Here is a 20,574-nt window from a genome sequence, read left to right on the forward strand (position 1 = left end):
TGGTGGTTAGGGTCTGTGCAGCAGGGGACCCAGTGGGACCTGATTTCGCTAGGGGTCCGTAGCACCCAATACGTTGTGCCTGGCACACTGGGGGCCCTGACGTTGGTTGGGGCCTGTGGGGCATGCAGCGTGTGGGGGACCAGTTTCAGCTGAGATCTGTGCAGTGCCTAGCACAGCGTATTACCCATAATTGTTCTGGAGTCTGTCTGCAAACGCTGCCTCTGCTGGATCTCACTGATTTGAGTCACCCAGCCTGAGGTGCAGGGGGCCAGGAGCCTCCTCTGGCCAGCCCTATGGAGCAGCCAGGAAACTCTCTGTAGTCCCAGAGACTGTTCCCCAGCAGCGAGGAGGCTCACCTCATTTCTCTCCCCCATTTTCCACAAGGCTGGCTCTTGACACACGGTGAGTGGAGCTGGGCAGCCTGGCTGAGCCCTGACCCACCCATTCTTCTGGATTGCAGCCCTGTTTATGGCGTCTCATTAATCACCCATCCCGGGACTGGGCTGGCTCTGAGCTTCTGAGCCAAAGTGGAGAGCAGGAGCCCAGTGAGTCAGCAGGAACCAGAGCCCAACATCTGTGCCCCAGCTGCCGGAGGCAGGATCCTGCAGGGAAGGGTCCCTGCAGTTCCAGTTATCTGCAGCCTGGGGCAGCTCGGGGGGAGCCTGTCTAAGCCACACCCTGCTGACGCTTTGCAGAGGGGCATTTGGGGATGGAGCCAGCTGAGCCTATGACTCTGCAGGCCAGACCCTGCCCCCGTCTGTGGGAGCATGCTGCAGCTCGCCTTTGCTGCCCCGCTGCTTGAGCACGCAGGGGAGCATTCTGCACTGGGTCCTGCTGAGTCGTCTCTCTCTGTGCTGGGCAGAGGAGTGGTGTGTAGGAGACAGTCCTGCCTGGGGGGCGTCATTGCTATTGCTGCTGCTGAGGTGTCGGTCTCTGACCGCCCATGACCCTGGGATAAGTATTGAATTCAGCTCCCCATGAGAGGAATCTGCCTTTAGGGGAGAGCCCTATAGAGCTCACACAGGACTGGGAGCTTCTGTCTGCAGTAGTCCCAGACAGGGGTGCTCACTTTTCCTGTTCAGCCCCAGGGCTGGCTCCCAACCCCTAGGAAAAAAGTTCTGCTTCTTTGTTGAATTGCATCAGATCCTACAAGAGCCTCTTGGCTTCACCCACAAGGGTTTTTCCATTGGCGGCTTGGAGCTGCTCTTCCCTGTGCTTTGAGTACCCCTCCGAGGGGGGGATATCAGTGGTGTCTGCCCCCCTTTTTAAAAAGGGTGTGGACATGTGAGCATTCCAGCCCGAGCGCTGTCAGAGCAATGAGCCAGGTGGGGAGTGGCATCAGAACCCCCCCCCGCAATCGAGCAATGGATCTGTCCGGAGACAGCCATTCAAAAGGAGGTTGAGGGGAGCTCTGTCTGATTTGAAGCAGGTCCTGAACCTCTGCCTCCCACATCCCAGCTGAGTGCCCTAGGGTGCAGCAGCAGAACAGCCCGCAGCTGTGATCTTGCCTAGGGAAATGAGCCCTGCTGGTGCACATCTCTCATTAAGCCAAGAAATCCCATCCAGAACCAGGGAACTCTTCCTGACTGAGGTTCCTCAGAACTGATGCCTTCTCACAAAATAGCCTGGTTTTGGTGGTTTTCCAGAGAAAAATTCCTGAGCAGCTCAACAACCTAAAGCATTTGAAGGGGTCGTGAGTGGCGAGGGAGTTTGCATGTTGGGATTCTTGGGAAACACCCTCACTCTGGATTTCTGCATCTTGTGCCTGGGAGACTTTCCTATTGCTTAACTCTATGGCCAAGAGGAGTGATATAAGTGAGGTTTGGCTAGGCCTGAGATGCATCAGCCTGGAGTGAAGATTATTACTTGTCTGTGTGAGGTGATAAAGCCTCCTCCAAGGCTTTGGCTAGCCCTGTCCATTCCATTCTCCCTCCCCAACACTTCGCAAAAGCTCTGGCCGCAAAGCTGAGTTAACCCTATGCCAGGCAGCTGACTTGGGCGTGGAAGACATCTAGGAGGGAAAAGTTAATATCTCTTCCTTGAGTCAAAAGAGCAATGACTTTGGAGGACTTCTCCCAAGAGATATGGGTTAACTGAGTTATTTCCAGGATGGCTCTGCTGGGAAAGGGTGGAGAAATGGAATTAACACAGTGAATACATGTTCAGAGCTCCCAAATACAAAATGAGGAATAAGTAGCCAGGCTGATGTAAGGTGGCAAAGGATCTGGGGGTTATCATCAACATCATCAATGACCGTGGGCTCAGCGCCGGTTGGTGTCTGATGCCTCTCCCACTATTTCCTTCCATCTTTCCCCATCCAGTGCGGAGCAGCTTAGTTGGTGCAGAGCTAGTCTACAGAAATCTATGACATCATCAACCCATTCTCTGTGGGGTCTGCATCTCCTATTTGAACCATCCACTATTCCAAATACCAGGTTATGGCAGATCACAAATTGACTATGAGTTGGCAATTTGAGGCTGTTGTGGCAAAAGGCAAATACCGTTCTGGTGTATTGTGACTGAGGGTCCAGGGCTAGCACTTGAGTTTGCATGCTGGTTATTGTTAGTACTAATTAGGTTCCCCTGAAAAAGGCTTAATTGGACAAAAGTGTATCTGACTTCATTGGCAAATTGAGGCTGTGAGTAAATATGTTGATTAACCCACCGTCTGGGAACCTGTCACTGGAAGGCATACATACTCAAGGGGTGGGGAGAAAAACAGAAGCTAGGGGAACCTGGCAAGGAAAGTCATCTTCTTTGAACTGTGTCCAGATGGGTACTCCACTTCCAGGGCACTTTAACCCCTTGACTTTCAGTCGGAAGTTGGCTCAGTGTCTGTCCTATATTCCCTTATGCCCTGTTTGGAGACCATATAGGGTGAATATTGGGGAATTGCCCTCAGATCCTGCTCAACCATCTTGGCCTGAGATGGAGCAGTCACTTAGCTGTGTTACCCTTTTTCAGTTGGTTCTTTTTACCTTAGTTAATTTGTTTACTTTTTATTGAAGGATTCAGAGAGTTCCTTTTAATCCTCTTCCCTTTGGGAAGGGAAATCTTCCCCTACTACATACTGTTGCCCTGAGGTATGCCACCCTCTTAGGTTTCAGGTGGTATGTCTCTTGCCAGGAGGCCCTCCTGGTCAGTGCCAGGTATTCCCTTTGTATCTGTTGCTTGGGAAAGCCTTATATCCTGCAAAACTTTCCATCTGTGCCACTTTTAATGGCAGGGTTATTAAAAATCAGGATCTAAAACTGAGACTTAATGAGGAGCCTACCTTCCAACCAGCCTCAGAGTCCCACCAGGAGACCCCTTCAGATATAGGTGCTGAGTGAACACGGTGCCCAGTCGACTTTGGCACATTCAGCTGGGTCTGCCCAAGGAGGATGCATGGAGAAGACCACAGAAAGCATACACCTCAAATAGACATTGCTCCCCATAGGGCAAGACTGCTGCAGAGATTCTCATCCTACCCTGACCATGACGGAGGCACCAGACTCTGAATTAATCCTGTGCCCTGGACTCTAGGCTCAGGAGGAAAAAAGTTAGCAAGCCTGCCTTGGTACTGAAACCTTTGGTGCTGCAGAAGGACGCTGCGTCATTGACGCAGGCTACCTCTGAGAGAAGGTAACTACAGTTCTTTTGGTACTGTCAACATCTAAGGTGGCTACTAGGACAAGTGTCAGTACTAGAAAAATGCCATGTCCCTTGTTGCTCAGTACTGAGAGATTATCAATACTGAGATGAGTGCAGTTACCGAGGTGGAGTCTTTCTCCTTGGCTCTTTCCCTTGACTCTGCAGCACTTTCAGAGAGTATGGGAATGGGGGGGAAGGCACTTCTCTTCTCCACTTCTTCCTCCTCCATTACTTCAGGCATAAACATCATTTGAGGAACTGGAAGCCTGGGCAGATGAATAGGTTACTCCTCAGATATTTCTTCATCTTTCCCAGATGAAGTGGTTATGCCTGGCCCACTGACTGTGACCAATGACATCTGACACTCCCAATAGTTAATGAAGCAGGCTATGGATTCCCTCCAAATTTCTTTGGAAATGATCAGGGGGGTCACACCTACTTAGCTGCCCTGCCCATTAACGAGGCCCTGTTGGACCCTGCAAAATCCAGTTAGAGCCCTTTGACAACTCTGCCAATGTGTAGAAAGACCCGTCTAAGAACTATTACATACCTGCTAAAGACGGTTTTCACCCGTCCAACACCAAACTCCCTGGCTGTGGAGGCAGTAAACAAACATGGCAGACAACATCATGTGAAGGCCACACCATATATAAGGACCAAAAATGTCTTGATCTATTCAGCAGAAAGACCTTTTCATCCTCCACACTTCAGTTTAGAATCTCAAACTATCAAGTTCTCATGGCTAAACACAATCATTCAAATTATGTCAAAGTCACCACTTTTGTTGAGCATCCTCCAGCTAATCAGTGTGAGCAGTCACCTGGTAGGTAGACATTGGTCTGCTTAAGAGACATAACTACACGTCAGCCTCTTGAACCTGAGGACAGTCAGGACTCTCTGAAACCACTTCCTGTGTCCAACCAGGAACAAGTCCTTAAAGATTCTCACAGACAGTATAGCTTGCATGTTCTATATCAGCCAGGTGGGAGGAGCCATGAACTCTTCCCTTCGTGCCAAAGTGGTGACGTTCTGACATTAGTACATAGCCAGTTCCACCCTTACTTTATCAATTTGTCTTAGGTTTGGTGATTTCCATCCAGAGAGTCACCAGGTGGATCTCTTGCTGTATCATATTGCGCTGTAAGTCTAAAGATATATAGCCTCCTCTTAAGATCTCTCTGTCTGCTTCTACGACATTATGCAAGAATGCCCCTGTTCTGGATCATTTGTAAGGCTACCACTTGCTCTTCCATACATACCTTCTCCAAGCATTATGCAGTGGTCCAGTTTTCTAGCTCACATGCTGCCATTGAAAATGTTGTGTTGTCTTCAGCCTTGGTCTGGCTCCAAAGACCCACCTGCAGCTGAATTTGCTGCTCAGTAGTCACGTGAAGGTGGGCACGCATAGATACATTCCAAGGAGAGGTTACTCACTGTGTGTAGTAAGTGGCGTTCTTTGAGTCGTGTGCCCTTGGGGGCCTTGGCCTCCTTCCCTCTGCTTCGAAGTGCGTTCTGAGGACTTTGTTATAGAAAAGGAACTGAGGGCAGATTGTCAACATAGTCCTGTGTAACACTGGAGTGGACACAAGAAAGAATATGGCATGTGTGAGCCCAATGGGGATTACTACCAAAATACTCAGACTAAAGGCAAGGGGGCCCACATCTCAGAGAATTCCAGCTACTGCACAAGACGAGTAAACCCTCCTTCTGAGCAGTGTTACCTCACGCCCGGTTTTAGAGAAGGGGACAGAAGGTTGATATACAGTGTGTAAATGTGCAGAGACACTGTTGTGTATTGGTGTAGGAATTAAAACACTGCAGTATATTACACGGTTTACAAGCAAAAGGGTCTCAGAGGGGCCTGTGTTTGTGTATTAATAAGAGTGTTACATGTATGATTGGGAGGTAGTTGTCCCACTCCACTTGGCACGCAAGAGGCCTCAGCTGCTGTGCTATGTCCTGTTCTGGGTACTGCACTTAAAGAAAGTTTCAGACAAACTGAGGAGAGTTCCAGAGGAGAGCAAGAAAAGTGTTGAGCAGTTTAGAAAGCCTGACCTATGCATGAAGGTTGAAAGAGTTGGGCATATCTGGTCTGAAGGAGGGAAGGCTGGCAAAGCACATGTCTTCAGCTGTGTGCAAGGTTGCTATAAAGAGAATGGGGTTCAACTATTCTTCATGTTCTCCAAGGGCAGGACAAGAAAGAATCATCTCAGTTTGCAGCAAGGGAGATTTAGCTTTGAACAATGGGAAACTTTCTAACACTCCTGCTAGTTAAGGTCTGGAACATGCTACTTCAGGAGATTGTGGAGTCTCCTCCCTTGGAAATTCTTAAGAACAGGTTAGACAGACACCTGCCAGGGATAGTCTAGATATACTCAATTCTGCCTCAGCCCAGAGGGATGCACTAAATGGCTCCTGAGATATCTTCCTTTTGATTACCTCTCTGTTCTCACCAGCCTGCAAGGGGCAGCCGGGTCAAAGCAGACTTATGGAGAGAAAGCAGCAAGAGGGGAATCATGGGCTGGAGATCAGGGAAGCTCCTGAGATCCAGAAGTCCCACTGCACTGTATGTTGCACAGGGCTGGCCTTGTGCAGACCCCTGACCAAGACTGGGATTCCCTGTTGTGCCAAATCTCAGATCAAGCTCAGGCCCCACTTTCAAGCAGGCCACTGGACAGATGCCAGACCTGGTTCAGGATCCCCTGACACATCCAGACCCATGACCAAGATCAGGGGCCCCTTCATGTTCCGGGCTACACAGATCCAGGCCAAGATCCAGCTCTTTGTTGTTGTGGGTGCTGCACAAATCCAAGATGAAGATCAGGACCCTCTGTCTTGCTGGGTATTGTACAGACCCCAAACCAAAACTGAGGCCCCTAGTCATGCCAGTTGCTTCACCTTCTGATAGCAAGAGACAGTCCATGCCGTGTAGGGCTGTCAGCCTAAGCAAACAAAAGATAGGAGAGGAAGCGACCTGCCCAAAGTCAATGGTGGAATCGGGAATAACAGCTGGGTCTCCTGGGTCTCAGTCTAATGCCCTAACCACTCAACCCTGGTGTCGTGGTGCAAACATCCCTCATGGGAGACTCCCTAAGCACTGGAGTTCCTACTTGTGCTACGCTGGAAGGGCTCTGGGTTAATGCACAGCAGGGGCCGTCAGGCCTGGATTCTGCTGTTTGTGGAGCTACCAGTTGGTCTCAGTCTGTCCTCAGGAATTGCACTAGGATCCAGGGTCTCTTTGAAAGAGGCTGTCAGCTACTCGCCATGTCTAGTGCTGTTGACACATTGTCTGAGGCCAGGTTGGAGGTAAAGACCCTTCTTGATTTGGGGCTGCAGGGCTGGTGGTGAGGGAGAAGGCTGGTGGATTTACAACCGAAATGAAGAAGTTCACACCAAGAGTTGGTAGGAAATCACAGTTTCCATTCTGTGGGGAAAAATCAGTGCCAAATTGTAACGAAAAGACAAAATTTCCAAACCAATGTGTTAACTGGGACTCCACAAAGTGTTTTGTTTCAAGAAGATTAATACTTTTGGTTCGGCTTTTCTAAACAAACAAATAAATAAACATAACTGATAAAGCAACGTGAGTGTTTTGACCTCTGGCTGCACAGAGCCTGGGTTTTAGCTTGGAGGAGTGGGCATTAGCGGCCGTGGCTGGGCCTCTACGCATCTGGATGCAGTCTTTGCTCAACTACCAACTTACAGTGTAATATTGGGACGGACCGTGTGTCTCAGTTGAGGCACATTTGAGAGGCTGGAGTCCTTGTGCTCTGAGCTCTTTGCATGCAGACAACCAAACCCAGAGAGGTTAACCCAGGGACCCCAGATCATTGGCACACTCCTGGGGTCATCCTGGTCTGGCTGCTTGTACAGGGCAGGGCCAAATCACAGCTCCCAGAGCAGGCTCCTGACAAGCAGTATAGCCACCTGGATCTTTTGCGCCTTCTCCAGGTGAAGCCAGCTGCTCTGATGAGCAGAGCCTTCAAGCCCAACCAGCTGCTAGCAGGGCGCTGCGCACCTGGGGATGGAGGAGTCTGCAGGGACAGCGAAGGCATCATCCACTGGGGACAGAAATCATTGGCGGTTCACTTAGGAAGCATCTGATGCTCTTTTCCATCCAGATGAAGGCAGTTGCAGCCTGAACCAGGCCAATGGGGCCTGTGGGTCAGGAGTGAGTGTCTCTGTGCTTGGGCAGTGAGCCCAGAGGAAGGACGTTCAGAGATGTTTGGACTCGGCTGGGAGCCGAGCTAGAGCAATTAAGGTGAAAGCTCAGGTGCCAGTTTGTACCAGTGAAGTAATTAACCAATGGAACAGCTACCCAGGGACTGGGTAGAGTCTCCATCAGAGCAGGGTTACATCTGCTCTAGTTTAACCAGGGATTAGTTCAGATCATGCTGTAGCCTATGTGAGATGCAGGTGTCAGACTAGCTTCCAGGGCCCTCAAGTCCAGGCCCTGCTGTCTGAGCCAAGCGGGCACATTAAGCTGGTTGCTCGTGCACATACGGGCACCCATAGCTATACATACCTCTACACGCGCCCTTCTGCACAGGTGTGACCATGCTGTTCTGTTAACGGCTGTATTTCCCCCCCCGGCCTAGCAAGATACCTGTGGGGAGAAGTAGGCCTGAGAGGCAGGGCACCTGGGTTTTGTGCGTGGCTGAGGAAGGGACTCTTTCTCACAGCCAGTAACAGAACTCAGGTGTCCTGATACCCACATCAGTGCCCTGGGCACTAGACCAGGCTGTCACACACGCCTTCCTCCTGACTAAGCCAGTAGCGCCTGAGACAGCCAGTGAAACTCACGTCACCAAACAACTGCCCCTGCAGTTTGCTCCTGGAGAAGTGGACCAAACCGGGTACATCACCTTCTCCTGGCCCCCGGGAGCGGACTTCCCATGTCACATGTAACCAGCACAGAAGCCTGGCTCATTTATGTGAGCTCCTGGCAGCATAGCCCTCAGGGTACTTGCGTCAAGCGGGCCCAGTGCAGGATCTGAGAGCGAGTGGTGGGGTCTTAGCAGGGAGCCTGTTTACATTCCTGGGGGATTTACACCCCATAAATGTGAGCCCTGCTTTCTCCTGAGCCTGCTGGCCTGAGCCCTGGGGCTGAGTAGGGGCATGTGTTGTGCGGAAATGGGACAAGTGCATGTGAGCGGGGAGGTGCCTGCCTGTGTGGAGGGGGCATGGGTGTGCAAAGGTGTCAGGCAGGCCTGCACTAGCCCGGCTTTGTCAGTGTGGCTGCTCTGGTGCCCGAGGGCTTCTGCCCATGAAGCTAGCGGACAGGAAGTGTGGCTGCTGTGCTGGGTCTTCCCATCAGGCTGGCCAGGCACTCGCTTGCTGCGTAAGCCCTTCTGCTGGCTCCCCGGGGCTGGGAGATCCTCACTCACTCAGGGCATTGCTGGAGCCCAGGCCTTTACCATTGCCCTGTGTCTGTGTCCCCCAGCTGCACCCCGACAGCGACCCCAGCAACCCCAACCTGCACAGTCAGTTCATCCAGCTGAACGAGGCCTACCGGGTGCTGAGCAAGGAGGGCAGCCGGAGGCTCTACGACAGCCAGCAGGCCTGGCGCGAAGCCTGGCCCACCATGGACAGCAGCCCCAAGCACGGCCCCTTTGACTTCACAGAGCCAGGCTCCAGGGCCAGTGCCAGGTAAGGGCACCGGGGCACAGAGGTGATGCTGGGGTGAGTGACTGGAGCCTGGTATCCGCTGCCGGCCAGAATGAATCAGACCAGTGTGGGGTGATCGGCTGCTCTCTACCCTCAGTCCTTGTGACCCCGCTGCTCTCCACCGTGTCCCTTCCCCTGGCGAGCCACTGCAGCTCCAAGCCCAGGCTGTGCTGACCCTCTGCTAGTGCAGTGCGGGTCTGAGTGGGGAAGAGCTGGTGCAGAGGTGCTGGGAGCTGCGGCTGAAACGTGAGCACCTGCTTCTGACAAGTGGTCAGAAAGCTGCCAAAGAGGAAAAGGCCCCATGGCTCATCCCCTGGCTGCCCCCGCGCTCAGGAAGAGCTGGGCCCTGGGACTTGCTCCATCTGGACCGCTGTCGCCATCGCACGCTGCCCACCGGCCCCTCCGCTCCCTGGCAAAGACTGGTTCGAAATCGGATAGCCCACTGTCCTCCCAGTGCTGGTTCAGACCAGGGGCCCCTCCAGCCCCACAACCCCCGTTCTTCAGCATCAGACCAGGAGGTCTTCCAGCCCCATAACCCCATCCCCCTCCAGTACCATAACCCCCATCTCCCCATATCCGATTGGAGTGGCCCATCCATCCCCATAGTCCCCATCCCTCTCCAGCCCCATAATGACCATCCACCAGCATCAGACTAGGGGTCCCTCCAGCCCCATTACCCCCACCCCCCACATCAGACCCAGGGGGCCCTCCAGCCCCATAACCACCATCCCCCCACATCAGACCCAGGGACCTCTCCAGCCCCATAACCACCATCTCCCCACATCAGACCCAGGGGCCCCTCCAGACTAGTATCCTGCCTGCAACGCTGGATCAGACTCAGTGGTTCCTCTAGCTATGTACCACCCGCACCCAGAAGGGGTGGTGCGGTCTGTGGACTGCCAGGCTTGGTTGGCTGCATTGGCAGCTGAGTCCTGTCGCCGGGGCAGAGCCATGCCCACAGCTTGCATGCCATCACCTAGCACTGATGAGAGGAGGTGCCGGTGGTGAGTGAGTGAGACCACAGCAGATGTGCCCTAAGGTGATGCTCCCAGCTGTTGACAGAGTCCCCAGGCTGGGACATCCCTCCCTGCACCATCCCAGCCCTGGGAAGAGACCATTCAACTGGGGCTGCTTGTACTGGGACAGAGCCGTTCTCTGGGGCTGCCCAGAACACCCTGGGCCCATGGAACTGCAGGGAGGGGCAGGACAGCTCTGCTGAGTCTCAGCAGTCGCCAGAGCAAGGCAGCCCTATCGGCACGAGAAAGTGTATGTGGCCCTGAAACTCTGGGACTTTCCTAAGTGACTGGTCCTAGGGGCAGATAGAAGCTAGGAGCCCTCCCTCCGGGCCCTCTCCCCCGATCCTGCAGCCCTCTCCTCAACCCTCGGAGAGACCCCAGGAGTCCTGTCCAGTGACAGCCGTCCCCTGGGGCCAGACCTTTCCCCCAGCACAGTCCCTTTGTCTCCCAGCAGCTGGGGGCCCGACGAGAACAGGCGCTACTGGGAGCAGTTCCACGCTCACCGCGCCGAGGCCTTCTCAAGTGCCCAGGCCAAGCAGAGGCAGCAATGGAACCGGCGGCTCTTCGGCTACTGCCTCCTCCTCATGCTAGGCAGCATGGCCATCCACTATGTGGCCTACAGGTAGGACGGGCAAGGGGTTGGTGGGGTGCTGCGTACCACCTGCTGGGGAGTGGGCGACGGGCCTTCAGGAGGCAATCCCCTGCCCCAGGGCGGGGTCATCCCCTATCCGGTCAGCTCCCCCATCGGCAGCCTGAGGGCAGAGTCAGCGGTGACAGATGACTGAATGGGGAGCGAAGGTTGGAGCGGGGAAGGTCTAGGTTGGAGATTAGGAAAGAGGGTGGGGAAGCGCTGGAATGGGCGACCTAGGGAGGTGGTGGAGTCACCACCCCTAGAAGGTTTTAAGTCCTGGCTTGACCAAGCCCTGGCTGGGATGATTTAGTTGGGACCGGGCCTCCTTTGAGCAGGGGGTTGAACTTGACGACCTCGTGAGGTCTCGTCTAACCCTAGGAAAGAGTCCCTCTGTTTCCCTATCCGTAGAATGGGGAGTAACACCCCTTGGCACTGCCACCCGAACCCTGGCACGGCAGATCAGCACCAGCGTGCAGCCTCAGGGTCCTGGCACTGACAGGGCTATAAGAAACTGGGTGGGGGTGGGTGTTGCCCTGGCCCCCACTCTGATTGTGGGGTGTAGTGTTGGTCTCATTGCCTTTCCTAGAAGCCAGCTGGTGCTGTCCTGCTTGGCCCCTGGCCTTCTCTCTGGGGTCCCCAGCATGCCTCTGCAGGCAGATCTGGGCTCATACTGTCAGGAGCTGACCTGAGTTGTGGTGTGGTTGGGGGGTCTCCAGGCCATTCCTGCGATTGCGTCCCTGCGTCACTCCCACCAGTCCAACCCCCTGCCACCCACAGTTTCTCCCTGTCCACACCCACTAGCCGTGATCTCATCCTCTCATGTGGCTGAGCTTCCTGCTCACACAGCCTCGTGCCCGGTGCCTCCCGCCGTGATCTCAGGCTGCCACTCAGCCAGGGTCACTGTGCATCTTCAGCCCACCTCTCACGTACACCCCCGTCTCAGCAGGACCCTGGCAGCCCCTCAGCCCAGCTTCCATGGCCTAGCACAGCTGGGCACACATCTGTAAGGCAGCACACTTCTGAGTGCCTGTGGCAGCACCGCGAGCCAAAGGATGGAGCAGCCAGCAACACGGGTTTTCATAACCCAGACACCAGCCTTTTGTTTCTTATTAACGTTTTAGCACTTTAATGATTCCAGTAACCAAGAGCCCACAGCTGCCAGGCTGGGATGTAAGGCCTGGATGGGCACATTGAGGGAGCTGGCTCATTGTGTGTAGAGGAGAGAGGGCGTCTGGATCCAGATCACATCACTGGAGTGGGGCCAGTCCAAGAGTCTAGATCGGTGCTTTGCAGGCTGCGGGCCGCATGTGGCCCGGTTAGGACAGAGCTGCAGTCCAGCTGTGTGCTACAGACATTCAGAATTTGCTGCACTAGTCAGGCAAGCAGGGGCTCTGGCTCTGGCTGTGGCTCTGGCTGTGGCTCTGGCTCTGGGGAGAGAGAGTGAGGTCTCCTGAAGGAGCGCTGCCGCCAGCAGGAGGCTGAGTGCCACAGGGGGCAGGAGAGTGTCTCTGTGGGTAGGTTGCGGGGGGGTCTGGGCTTTGAAGAGATAGGTGGCTCTAGGGTTGAGCTTTGCTGGGTTGCTGCAGCACCCCCAGGTTTTAGGTGAGGCTCCACTCCAGAGGTTGGGGCTGGTTGGCCAGTCCTATGTGGTGCTCTGGGTCCAGCTGTCTGCCCCTTTGCAGTGGGGTCTAGGTCCAGTTGCTGGCCATGTAGTCCCACACAGTGGTGTCCCCAGGGTCTGGTCACTGGCCTGTGCATGGCTGGGTTTCAGAATAGGGCTCCGGCTGCCAGCCACCCAGCCCCATGCACTGGGGTGTCCTGTGGTCCAACTTCATGGGGGGTCTGGCCCCACTCCAGGGTGCAGCTGCCGAGTCCAACCAATTATGGTGGGATCTTTCAAGTGTGGGTGGGTGGGTGGCAGGAGCAGGGGTCTGGTTATACATAACTTTGCAGTTACACAGTGATAGATAAGCTGAGAACCACTGGTCTAGACCACAGCACTGACAGCGGCCAGTCTGAATCTTGACTGCAGTGCTGGAGAAGGTATGACTCTGGCAATCAAGATCCCAGCACTGGGGGGCGTCCCAGCTAGGGAATGTAGATCACAGTGCTGGAGGGGGTGCCAGTCTTGGGTGGTGTATGTCACAGTACTGCAGGGGGTACCAATCTGGGGTTCAGATTGCAGCACAAGAGGCAGTACCAACCTTGGGGTCTAGATCACAATGTGGAACAAAGTGCCAGTCTGAGAGGGTCTAGATGGCTGAATTAGAGGGGGTGTCAGTCTTGGGGAGTCTAGATCACAGCCCTGGAGGGGGTGTAGGTCTAGATCACTGTTACTCACAGCCGCCACAATCAGCACCCTTACTCAAGACAGGGCCTTACTGGTGGGCGTGAGTTAAGTGCTGGTAGGAAGATGCCCAGACTTGTGGCTTGTGAGTGCAGAGGACAGCAGCTGCAGCATCAGCTTCTCAGCCCTCCGCACAGCCCTTCTTGGGTGTGGCTAAAGTGGGGTTCAGCCTCCTCAGGTCCTGATCTCTGGATTCACAGCAGGCAGTGTGGGGAACCAGAGCCTGATATGGAAGCTGCTCAGACCTGACTCTCACTTGGTAGACTGGAAAGGACTCAGGTTGCAGTGGATGGGAGCCCATACCCAGATAGCAACACAGACACAGACTTGTATTTTCTATCTGCGCCAGGTGCATGCCCTAGTGACTTCCTAGTCTCAGGCCTCACGCTGCAGGGGGCATATTAGCATCAAAGTGCTCTTGGGGAGTGGCAGCTGAGCCCCTTGTGCATGGCAGACTCCCTGGCTTCCTGATTTCCAGCCCCGCCCATGCAGTAAGTCCCTACTTCCCTTGCAGAGCTAGAAACAGAACCCAGGCATCCTGACTCCAACCACGGGGCACCAGAGAGACGTAGACAGGAAGGAAGCTTGAGAGGCAAATACTAACCTCCATTGAGGCAGGATCGAGTAAACACTAGCCACGCTGACAACTGGTGTCCAACCAGTTCCTAAAACTTCCGAAGACGGGGATCCTAAACCTCCCACGGACACCTGTTCTACCTTAACTGCCCTGAGAGCTCTCAAGTTCTTCCTAGTGTCTATTCTAAATCTCCCTGGCTGCAGATTAAGCCCATTACTCTGTGTCCTATCTCCAGTGGGCATGGAGAACAAATGATCCCCAACCTCTTCCAAGCAGCCCTTAACACATGCGAAGACTCTTAGCAGGTTCTGCTCAGTCTTCTCTTCTCATGACTAAACAAACCCAGTGGTTTTAACCTTTCTCACAGGTCAGGGTTTCTAACCCTTTGATCATTTTCACTGCTCTGCTCTGGACTCGCTCCAGTTTGTCAACATCTTCCTGAAGCGCTGCCCAGCACTGGACACAGTTCTTCAGCCAAGGCCTTCCCGAGCAGAGCAGAGCAGAGCAGTCCCCCCTCCAGTAGCTTCCAGCTTGGCTGTTCACACACCCCAAAGTGATATTCGCCTTTTTTGCAATGTTGACTCATGTTCAGTTTGTGATCCACTGCCAACCCCGGTTCCTTTTCTGCAGTCTCATCACCAGCCAGTGTGTTCCCATTCATATTTGTGCCTTTGCTGTTTCCTTCCTAAGTGCAGTGCTTTGCACTTCATAGAATCACAGAATACTGGGACTGGAAGGGACCTCGAGAGGCCATTGAGTCCAGCCCCCTGCCCCAATGGCAGGACCAAGTACTGCCTAAACCATCCCTGGTAGACATCTATCTAACCTGTTCTTAAATATCTCCAGCAATGGAGATTCCACAACCTCGCTTGGCAATTTATTCCACTGTTTGACCACCTTGACAGTTAGGAACTTTTTCCTAATGTCCAACCTAAACCTCCCTGGCTGCAGTTTAAGTCCATTGCCTCTTGTTCTATCCTCAGAGGCCAAAATGAATAAGTTTTCTCCCTCCTCCTTGTGACACCCTTTTAGATACCTGAAAACTGCTGTCATGTCACCCCTCAGTCTTCTCTTTTCCAAACTAAACAAGCCCGATTCTTTCAGCCTTTCTTCATAGGTCACAGTCTCTAGACCTTTAATCATTCTTGTCGCTCTTTTCTGGACCCTCTCTAATTTCTCCACATTTTTCTTGAACTGCGGTGCCCAGAACTGGACACAATACTCCAGCTGAGGCCTAACCAGTGCAGAGTAGAGCGGAAGAATGACTTCTCATGTCTTGTTCACAACACACCTGTTAATGCATCCCAGAATCAGGTTTGCTTTTTTTGCAACACTGTTGACTCATATTTAGCTTGTGGCCCACTATAACCCCTAGATCCCTTTCTGCTGTAGTCACTCCTAGACAGTCTCTCCCCATTCTGTGTGTGTGAAAGTGATTGTTCCTTCCCAAGTGGAGCACTTTGCATTTGTCCTTATTAAAACAAAAAGCAGTCAAGTAGCACTTTAAAGACTAGCAAAATAGTTTATTAGGTGAGCTTTCGTGGGACAGACCCACTTCTTCAGACCATAGCCAGACCAGAAGAGTTGTTCTGCTGGTCTGGTCTGGCTATGGTCTGAAGGAGTGGGTTTGTCCCACGAAAGCTCACCTAATAAACTATTTTGCTAGTCGTTAAAGTGCTACTTGACTGCTTTTTGTTTTGATAGTGTATAGACTAGCACGGCTTCCTCTCTGTTACTGTCCTTATTAAACTTCATCCTGTTTACCTCAGACCATTTCTCCAATTTATCCAGATCATTTTGAATTACTTGTCTTGAGTGTGTTTCGTTCTGCTGGCTTCAGACCAATTCTCCAACATATCAATGTTGTTTCGAATTCTAATCCCCCTTCCAGCTTGGGGCCATCCGCACATTTTATAAGCACGCTGCCCACTCTGCTAAGCAGGTCCTCACTCACCTCCCCGAGCCAGGATTGGAACCCGAGAGTCCAGACTCCCAGCTCTCCCTGCTGTAACCTTCTAGACCCCACTCCTCTCCCAGAGCCAAGGTGCTGGCTCCCAGCCCTACGTTCCTCCCTGCAGCCCCTGCTGCTGAGGAACCGGGCGTGAGCAGGGATGTGTAAATCACTGAAGTGCCCTCCAGGTGCCAAGGCCTTTTGGACCTAAGCGAGTGTATTCTATTGAATTAGGCCTGATTAGGTGTTCACCCTTCCCTTGGCAATGGGGATCAGAATGGGAGGAGGCTGCACCGGCAGTATCAGAGCTACTCCAGTGAGCAGCAGCGGTGCCCAGGCTGGAAACTGTCCCAGCCATGCACCACTGGATAGCAGTAGGCAGCAGACAAGCAAGGTCCCCCAGGCAAGGAGACAGACGTGGCTCTGTCAGGGAGGGAGAATTAGGGATATGAATACATACTGGGGCACTCCAGCACTCACTTACATACTTGTGACCCCAACCACTCCGGCTTCCCAGCTGAATTCTCCTTGGACAGAGACCCCTACCGGGAGCGTGCTGGGTCTAATGGTTAGAGCAGGGAGGCTGATTCACAGAACTCCTGGGCTCTGTGCCAGCTCTCTCTCTGGCCCAGAGCACACCCTTTCTAGCTCGTCTGTGGGCCTGTTGGTTCTGCTGACCCCAACGGTGGCTCTGCACTGTCACCCATGTTTTACTGTGTGTTCGCCTGTGCATGCCTGGAATCAGTCTCTGGAGCTCTGCCGGTGGGAGGGAGGCGCAGTTTTCCTGGGCCTGCCTGTGCTCTGTCCTGCCAGGCCACCGTTGCTCCATGTCACTGCGTCAAACACCCGCCGCCCGTCTATTCTGACATGTGCTCCTGCAGCAGAGTGTGAATGAAATACCACAAAAGAGAGCCCAGCCGCAGGATCAGATCCCGAGAGACCAGGAGATGGAGAATCCCTCTCTGCAGACCCTCACCCCTGCGTCTCACTGCCCGAGAGCTTCAGGCAGGACTGATCCCTGCAGCAGCTTTGCCAGGCTTGCTCTAGTCTGATCCTCTCATTCTGGAGCCTGGACTCCCACGGGTGATGGAGGTGAGGGCTGAATGCACTTCCAGCACCAAGGGACAGAGCCCCGGGTGTTTGCAGGAGAGCCAGGGAAGGAGCTGCATGATCAGCAGCTGGAGCATCCCCCACCCCTATTTCCCTGTGATTCCGTGCGCCCAGCGAACAAGATCTGGGTCCATTTGTTAGGGAAATGGCACACAAGGCAGGGGACCCCTCAGCCTTTCCCTGCTGTGGGAACTCACCCAGCAATCAGCGCAGTGACGTGCAGGCTTGATACAATCCCCCAGCCTCTGTGCAGGGCTCTGGGACATGCTGTGCATGCCAAGTGAGCAGGAGCGGGGGTGGCGCAGGAAGGGAACTGGCAGGAGTTGTGTCCGGGTACCACAGGGCTGTGACAAGCCTTCAAATGGCTCATTGGAATGGGTCTGGCAAAACCCGGCTCTGTCAAATGGGAGCGGCACAGTCCTGCAGATAAGGAGCAGAACTGGGGTTCCCTTCCTTCTCTGCCACTGACTCCTGGGTAACCTTGGGCTGGTCACTTCCCACCTCTGAGCCACAGTTTCCACGTCTGTAGAACGGGGACAATGATCTTTCCTTCGTTTGGACGGTGAGTTCCAGAGGACAGGGGCTGTCCATCACTGCAGCTCAACCGCGCCTGCCACAGTGGGAGTTGGGTCTTAGCCTGAGTCTGTGCAGCAACTGGCACAGTGGGGCCCTGGTCTCGACTGGGGTCTGAACAGCGCCTGGCACAGTGCGTCCCTGCTGTAAGTACTGTGATGCAGAGGGAATTACCAGAGGGCGAAAAGGAGGCTCACACTCGAAGGCCCCAGCTGAAATCAGGCACTTCTTGTGTCAGGAGCTAACGGGAGATCAGCGCCCTGCTAGGCTGGGTATTGCCCAGACACACCGTAGACAGTCCCTGCTCCAGACATCTCACAGTCTAAACAGCCAAAGGCGGGGGCACGGGGGAGGCACCAAGACGTTGCAGAGGCCCATTGTGGCAGGTGCTGTTCAGACCCCATTTGAGGTCAGGGCCCCATTGTGCCAGTTGCTGCGTAGACCCAGACTGAGGCCAGGGTCCCATTGCTCCAGAGCCAGGAATGGAACTCAGGAGTTGGGACTCAGCCCCTTCCCCCTCCCTCCACCCCCTTTTAGGCTATAAACTCTCCGAAGTGTCCTGTGACGGGGCAAGGAGTCTCTTAAACAAGATTCCGTGTGGCACTGCCCTCGTAACACACCTGGGTCACAGTGGGACACACTGTCCTGAACTCCATCCTTCAGCATCTCCGCACAACGACCAAGAGGCCCCTGCGTGATGCTGTGTAAGTTCCTTCACAGACAGGAGCTCCAGCTCTTCCACTCAGCAGACTTAGGCCTGTTGGGAACCAATGGACGGAAGTTAGGTTCCTCCTCAAGTTGATGCAGCCATGTGTTTCACACAGGTGTGCGTGCACCAAGCGCACCAGAGCTGGAGAGTTTTGCTTAGCAGAACCCATGGGGCAGCGTTCATACCTTGTGGTTGAGGGCCTGAGTCTGGTTGTATGAGGTTCTGCTGCCCTGAGGCCCCCCCAGATCCTTCTCAGAGCCCGTGGCTGGCGTTGCAGTACTGTGTGCTTATCACTGGATGTTTTCTAGCTTATGTGTCTGTTCGTTTTCTCTTTAGGTGTATAGCTGTGAGTTAGGAGTATCCTACATTGTATTAGTTACGTGAAAGTTACACTACTTACTGTCCTGTGGGTGCCCTCATCAGGGTCTCAACTCCATCCGTGGTAGGGACAGAGGGATGATTCCCAACGGTGATCCCCGCACAAGGTGCTTGTTGTGATTAGGCAAGGGACACACACCGGAGAGTGCTCTTTTGTCAGCTGATTATCAGAAGAACCCCGCTAGCTTGTGACTTGTATCTGAAGCAGCCGCTCCTCGAGCAGGCCAGGAGGCCTGTTTTAGCATCAAGGCCCACGTGTGATGATGGTGAAGGAGACCACACCACATTCCAGTGCTGGTGTCTCCCCAAGGAGGAGCCATTTGCCCTCTTGAGTGGTGCAGAGGAATAATCCCAGAAAGCTGATAGGGACAATCCCAGGGTTTGTGGAGATTCTTCCTCCTCCTTTAAAAACCAGAACATATTAACTCTGCTGCTTCCGGCACGTGGGGTGGAGCAGATCCATCAGATCACTCTCCAATCTCCTGCTGAGACCACCAAGTCAGTAGCATTAAAGCTGGTTCCACCCCAGAGGCATCTCCTAAGTCTGGTGCCAACATCAACCCCAGCACAGACCCTCTTCGTGTTGCTGGCATACCAGGGGGCAGCAGGTTTACTCTCCCTGTCTGTTCTGGGCTCCTCTCATCCAGTCCTTTGCCACAGCCAGGGCCTACCTGGATGTTGGTGCTGTCTGGTCATGTGGCAGAAACACAATGTCCACAGACCCAGCAGCCTGGTCCTTCTGTATCGCAGACTGCAGAGTTGAGGCTGGTGCCAACCAAGCACAACTCCACGGAGCACTGCAGCACTCCTCAGCGTCAGTATTGTTTTGTCAGCAGATCCTGCTTTCTCCATCAGTCTGTGTGGTGCCCTCAGGACCGATCCCTTCCCCAGCACTGGGGCTGTGTGCCACATATCTCTCACGCCTGCTTTCTCATTGGGCTACGGATGAGTCTAACGTTGTCTGCTGTCACTGGACACCAGGGACTCCTCAGGATCCATGGTGGGCGACTTCTCCCAGTCTTCACTGCTTGATGGAGACCAGAGACTGTCCTTGGAGCAGTGTCGGTACTGAGGTCCTCACTTTGTGCACAGTTAGAACAGGAGCTTCTGGCTGGAGCTTCTGGGCCACCAGTGCCGTAAGTGGCCAAATGGAAGTAGTTTTTGATGTGATTGTTGGCCTGCAGAGCTCAGCCAGAGGCTGCTGGTATACAGGACATCTTGGAGTATTTGTTATGTCTTTAGTTGTCAGGTCTTCTACTTAGCTCATTGAGGGTGCATCTGGCTGTGATTTCGGCCTTTCATCCATCCAGCCATGGGAGGCTGGTATTTTCTAATACCATGGTAACTAGGTTCTTGAAAAGCTCCTTTGTCTCTGCTCACCATTGAGAGAACCATTTCCTTTGCAGGACCTTAATATGGTGTTAGTGGCACCAATGGGATATCCATTCATGCCTCTGGCACCATCATCTTTTCTCTTGTATGTCCAAACCCTGCGTTCTTCCTGAAGGCAATAGCATGTGCAAAGAGAGTGTAAAATCTGCAGCCTTTGCGGGGAGAGTCTTCTTACACAGTCCTCCAAAGACAATGACCTGCTGTGCGCACCCTAAGGTTTTGTCGAACAAGGTTTCTCAATTTCATTTGAAGCAGGTGGTGTAGTTCCCTGTGTTTATGTCCCTTTAAACCGTGGCAGAGCAGCATCTTCCCACAGATGTCAGGCAACGTCTAGCATTTTGCCTGGACAGACTAACTCTTTCCGGAGTTTACCTCACCTGTTTGTATTGTATGCAGACAGAAGGGGCAGGCGGTCACTTCGCAAGTGATCTCTAGGGGACAACATCCTGTATCAGGACAACATACGGCCACCGCCGAGCTCATTCAACCAGAGCGCAGGCTGGGATGGTGGCGTGCAGTGACATTTCAGTGCGGGTCACCTGAAGGGCTGCCCCTTGGTCGTCTGTACCTGTGCCTGCAAATCAGTGTGT

At 53.6% G+C, this 20,574-nt stretch overlaps 1 protein-coding gene across 1 annotated transcript in view; it reads left to right on the top strand.

Moving 5' to 3' along the window:
• DNAJC4 (DnaJ heat shock protein family (Hsp40) member C4) overlaps positions 1-20,574 on the top strand; it is a 67,007-nt gene that overhangs the window by 43,616 nt on the left and 2,817 nt on the right. The window contains exons 4-5 of the mRNA XM_075005668.1: positions 9,077-9,282; positions 10,768-10,938. Of these exons, the coding sequence (XP_074861769.1) occupies positions 9,077-9,282; positions 10,768-10,938 (377 nt within the window). The remainder of the gene's footprint in view (positions 1-9,076; positions 9,283-10,767; positions 10,939-20,574) is intronic.

The sequence above is a fragment of the Carettochelys insculpta genome, chromosome 11 (assembly GCF_033958435.1).
Source record: "Carettochelys insculpta isolate YL-2023 chromosome 11, ASM3395843v1, whole genome shotgun sequence".
NCBI classification, from domain to species: domain Eukaryota; kingdom Metazoa; phylum Chordata; order Testudines; family Carettochelyidae; genus Carettochelys; species Carettochelys insculpta.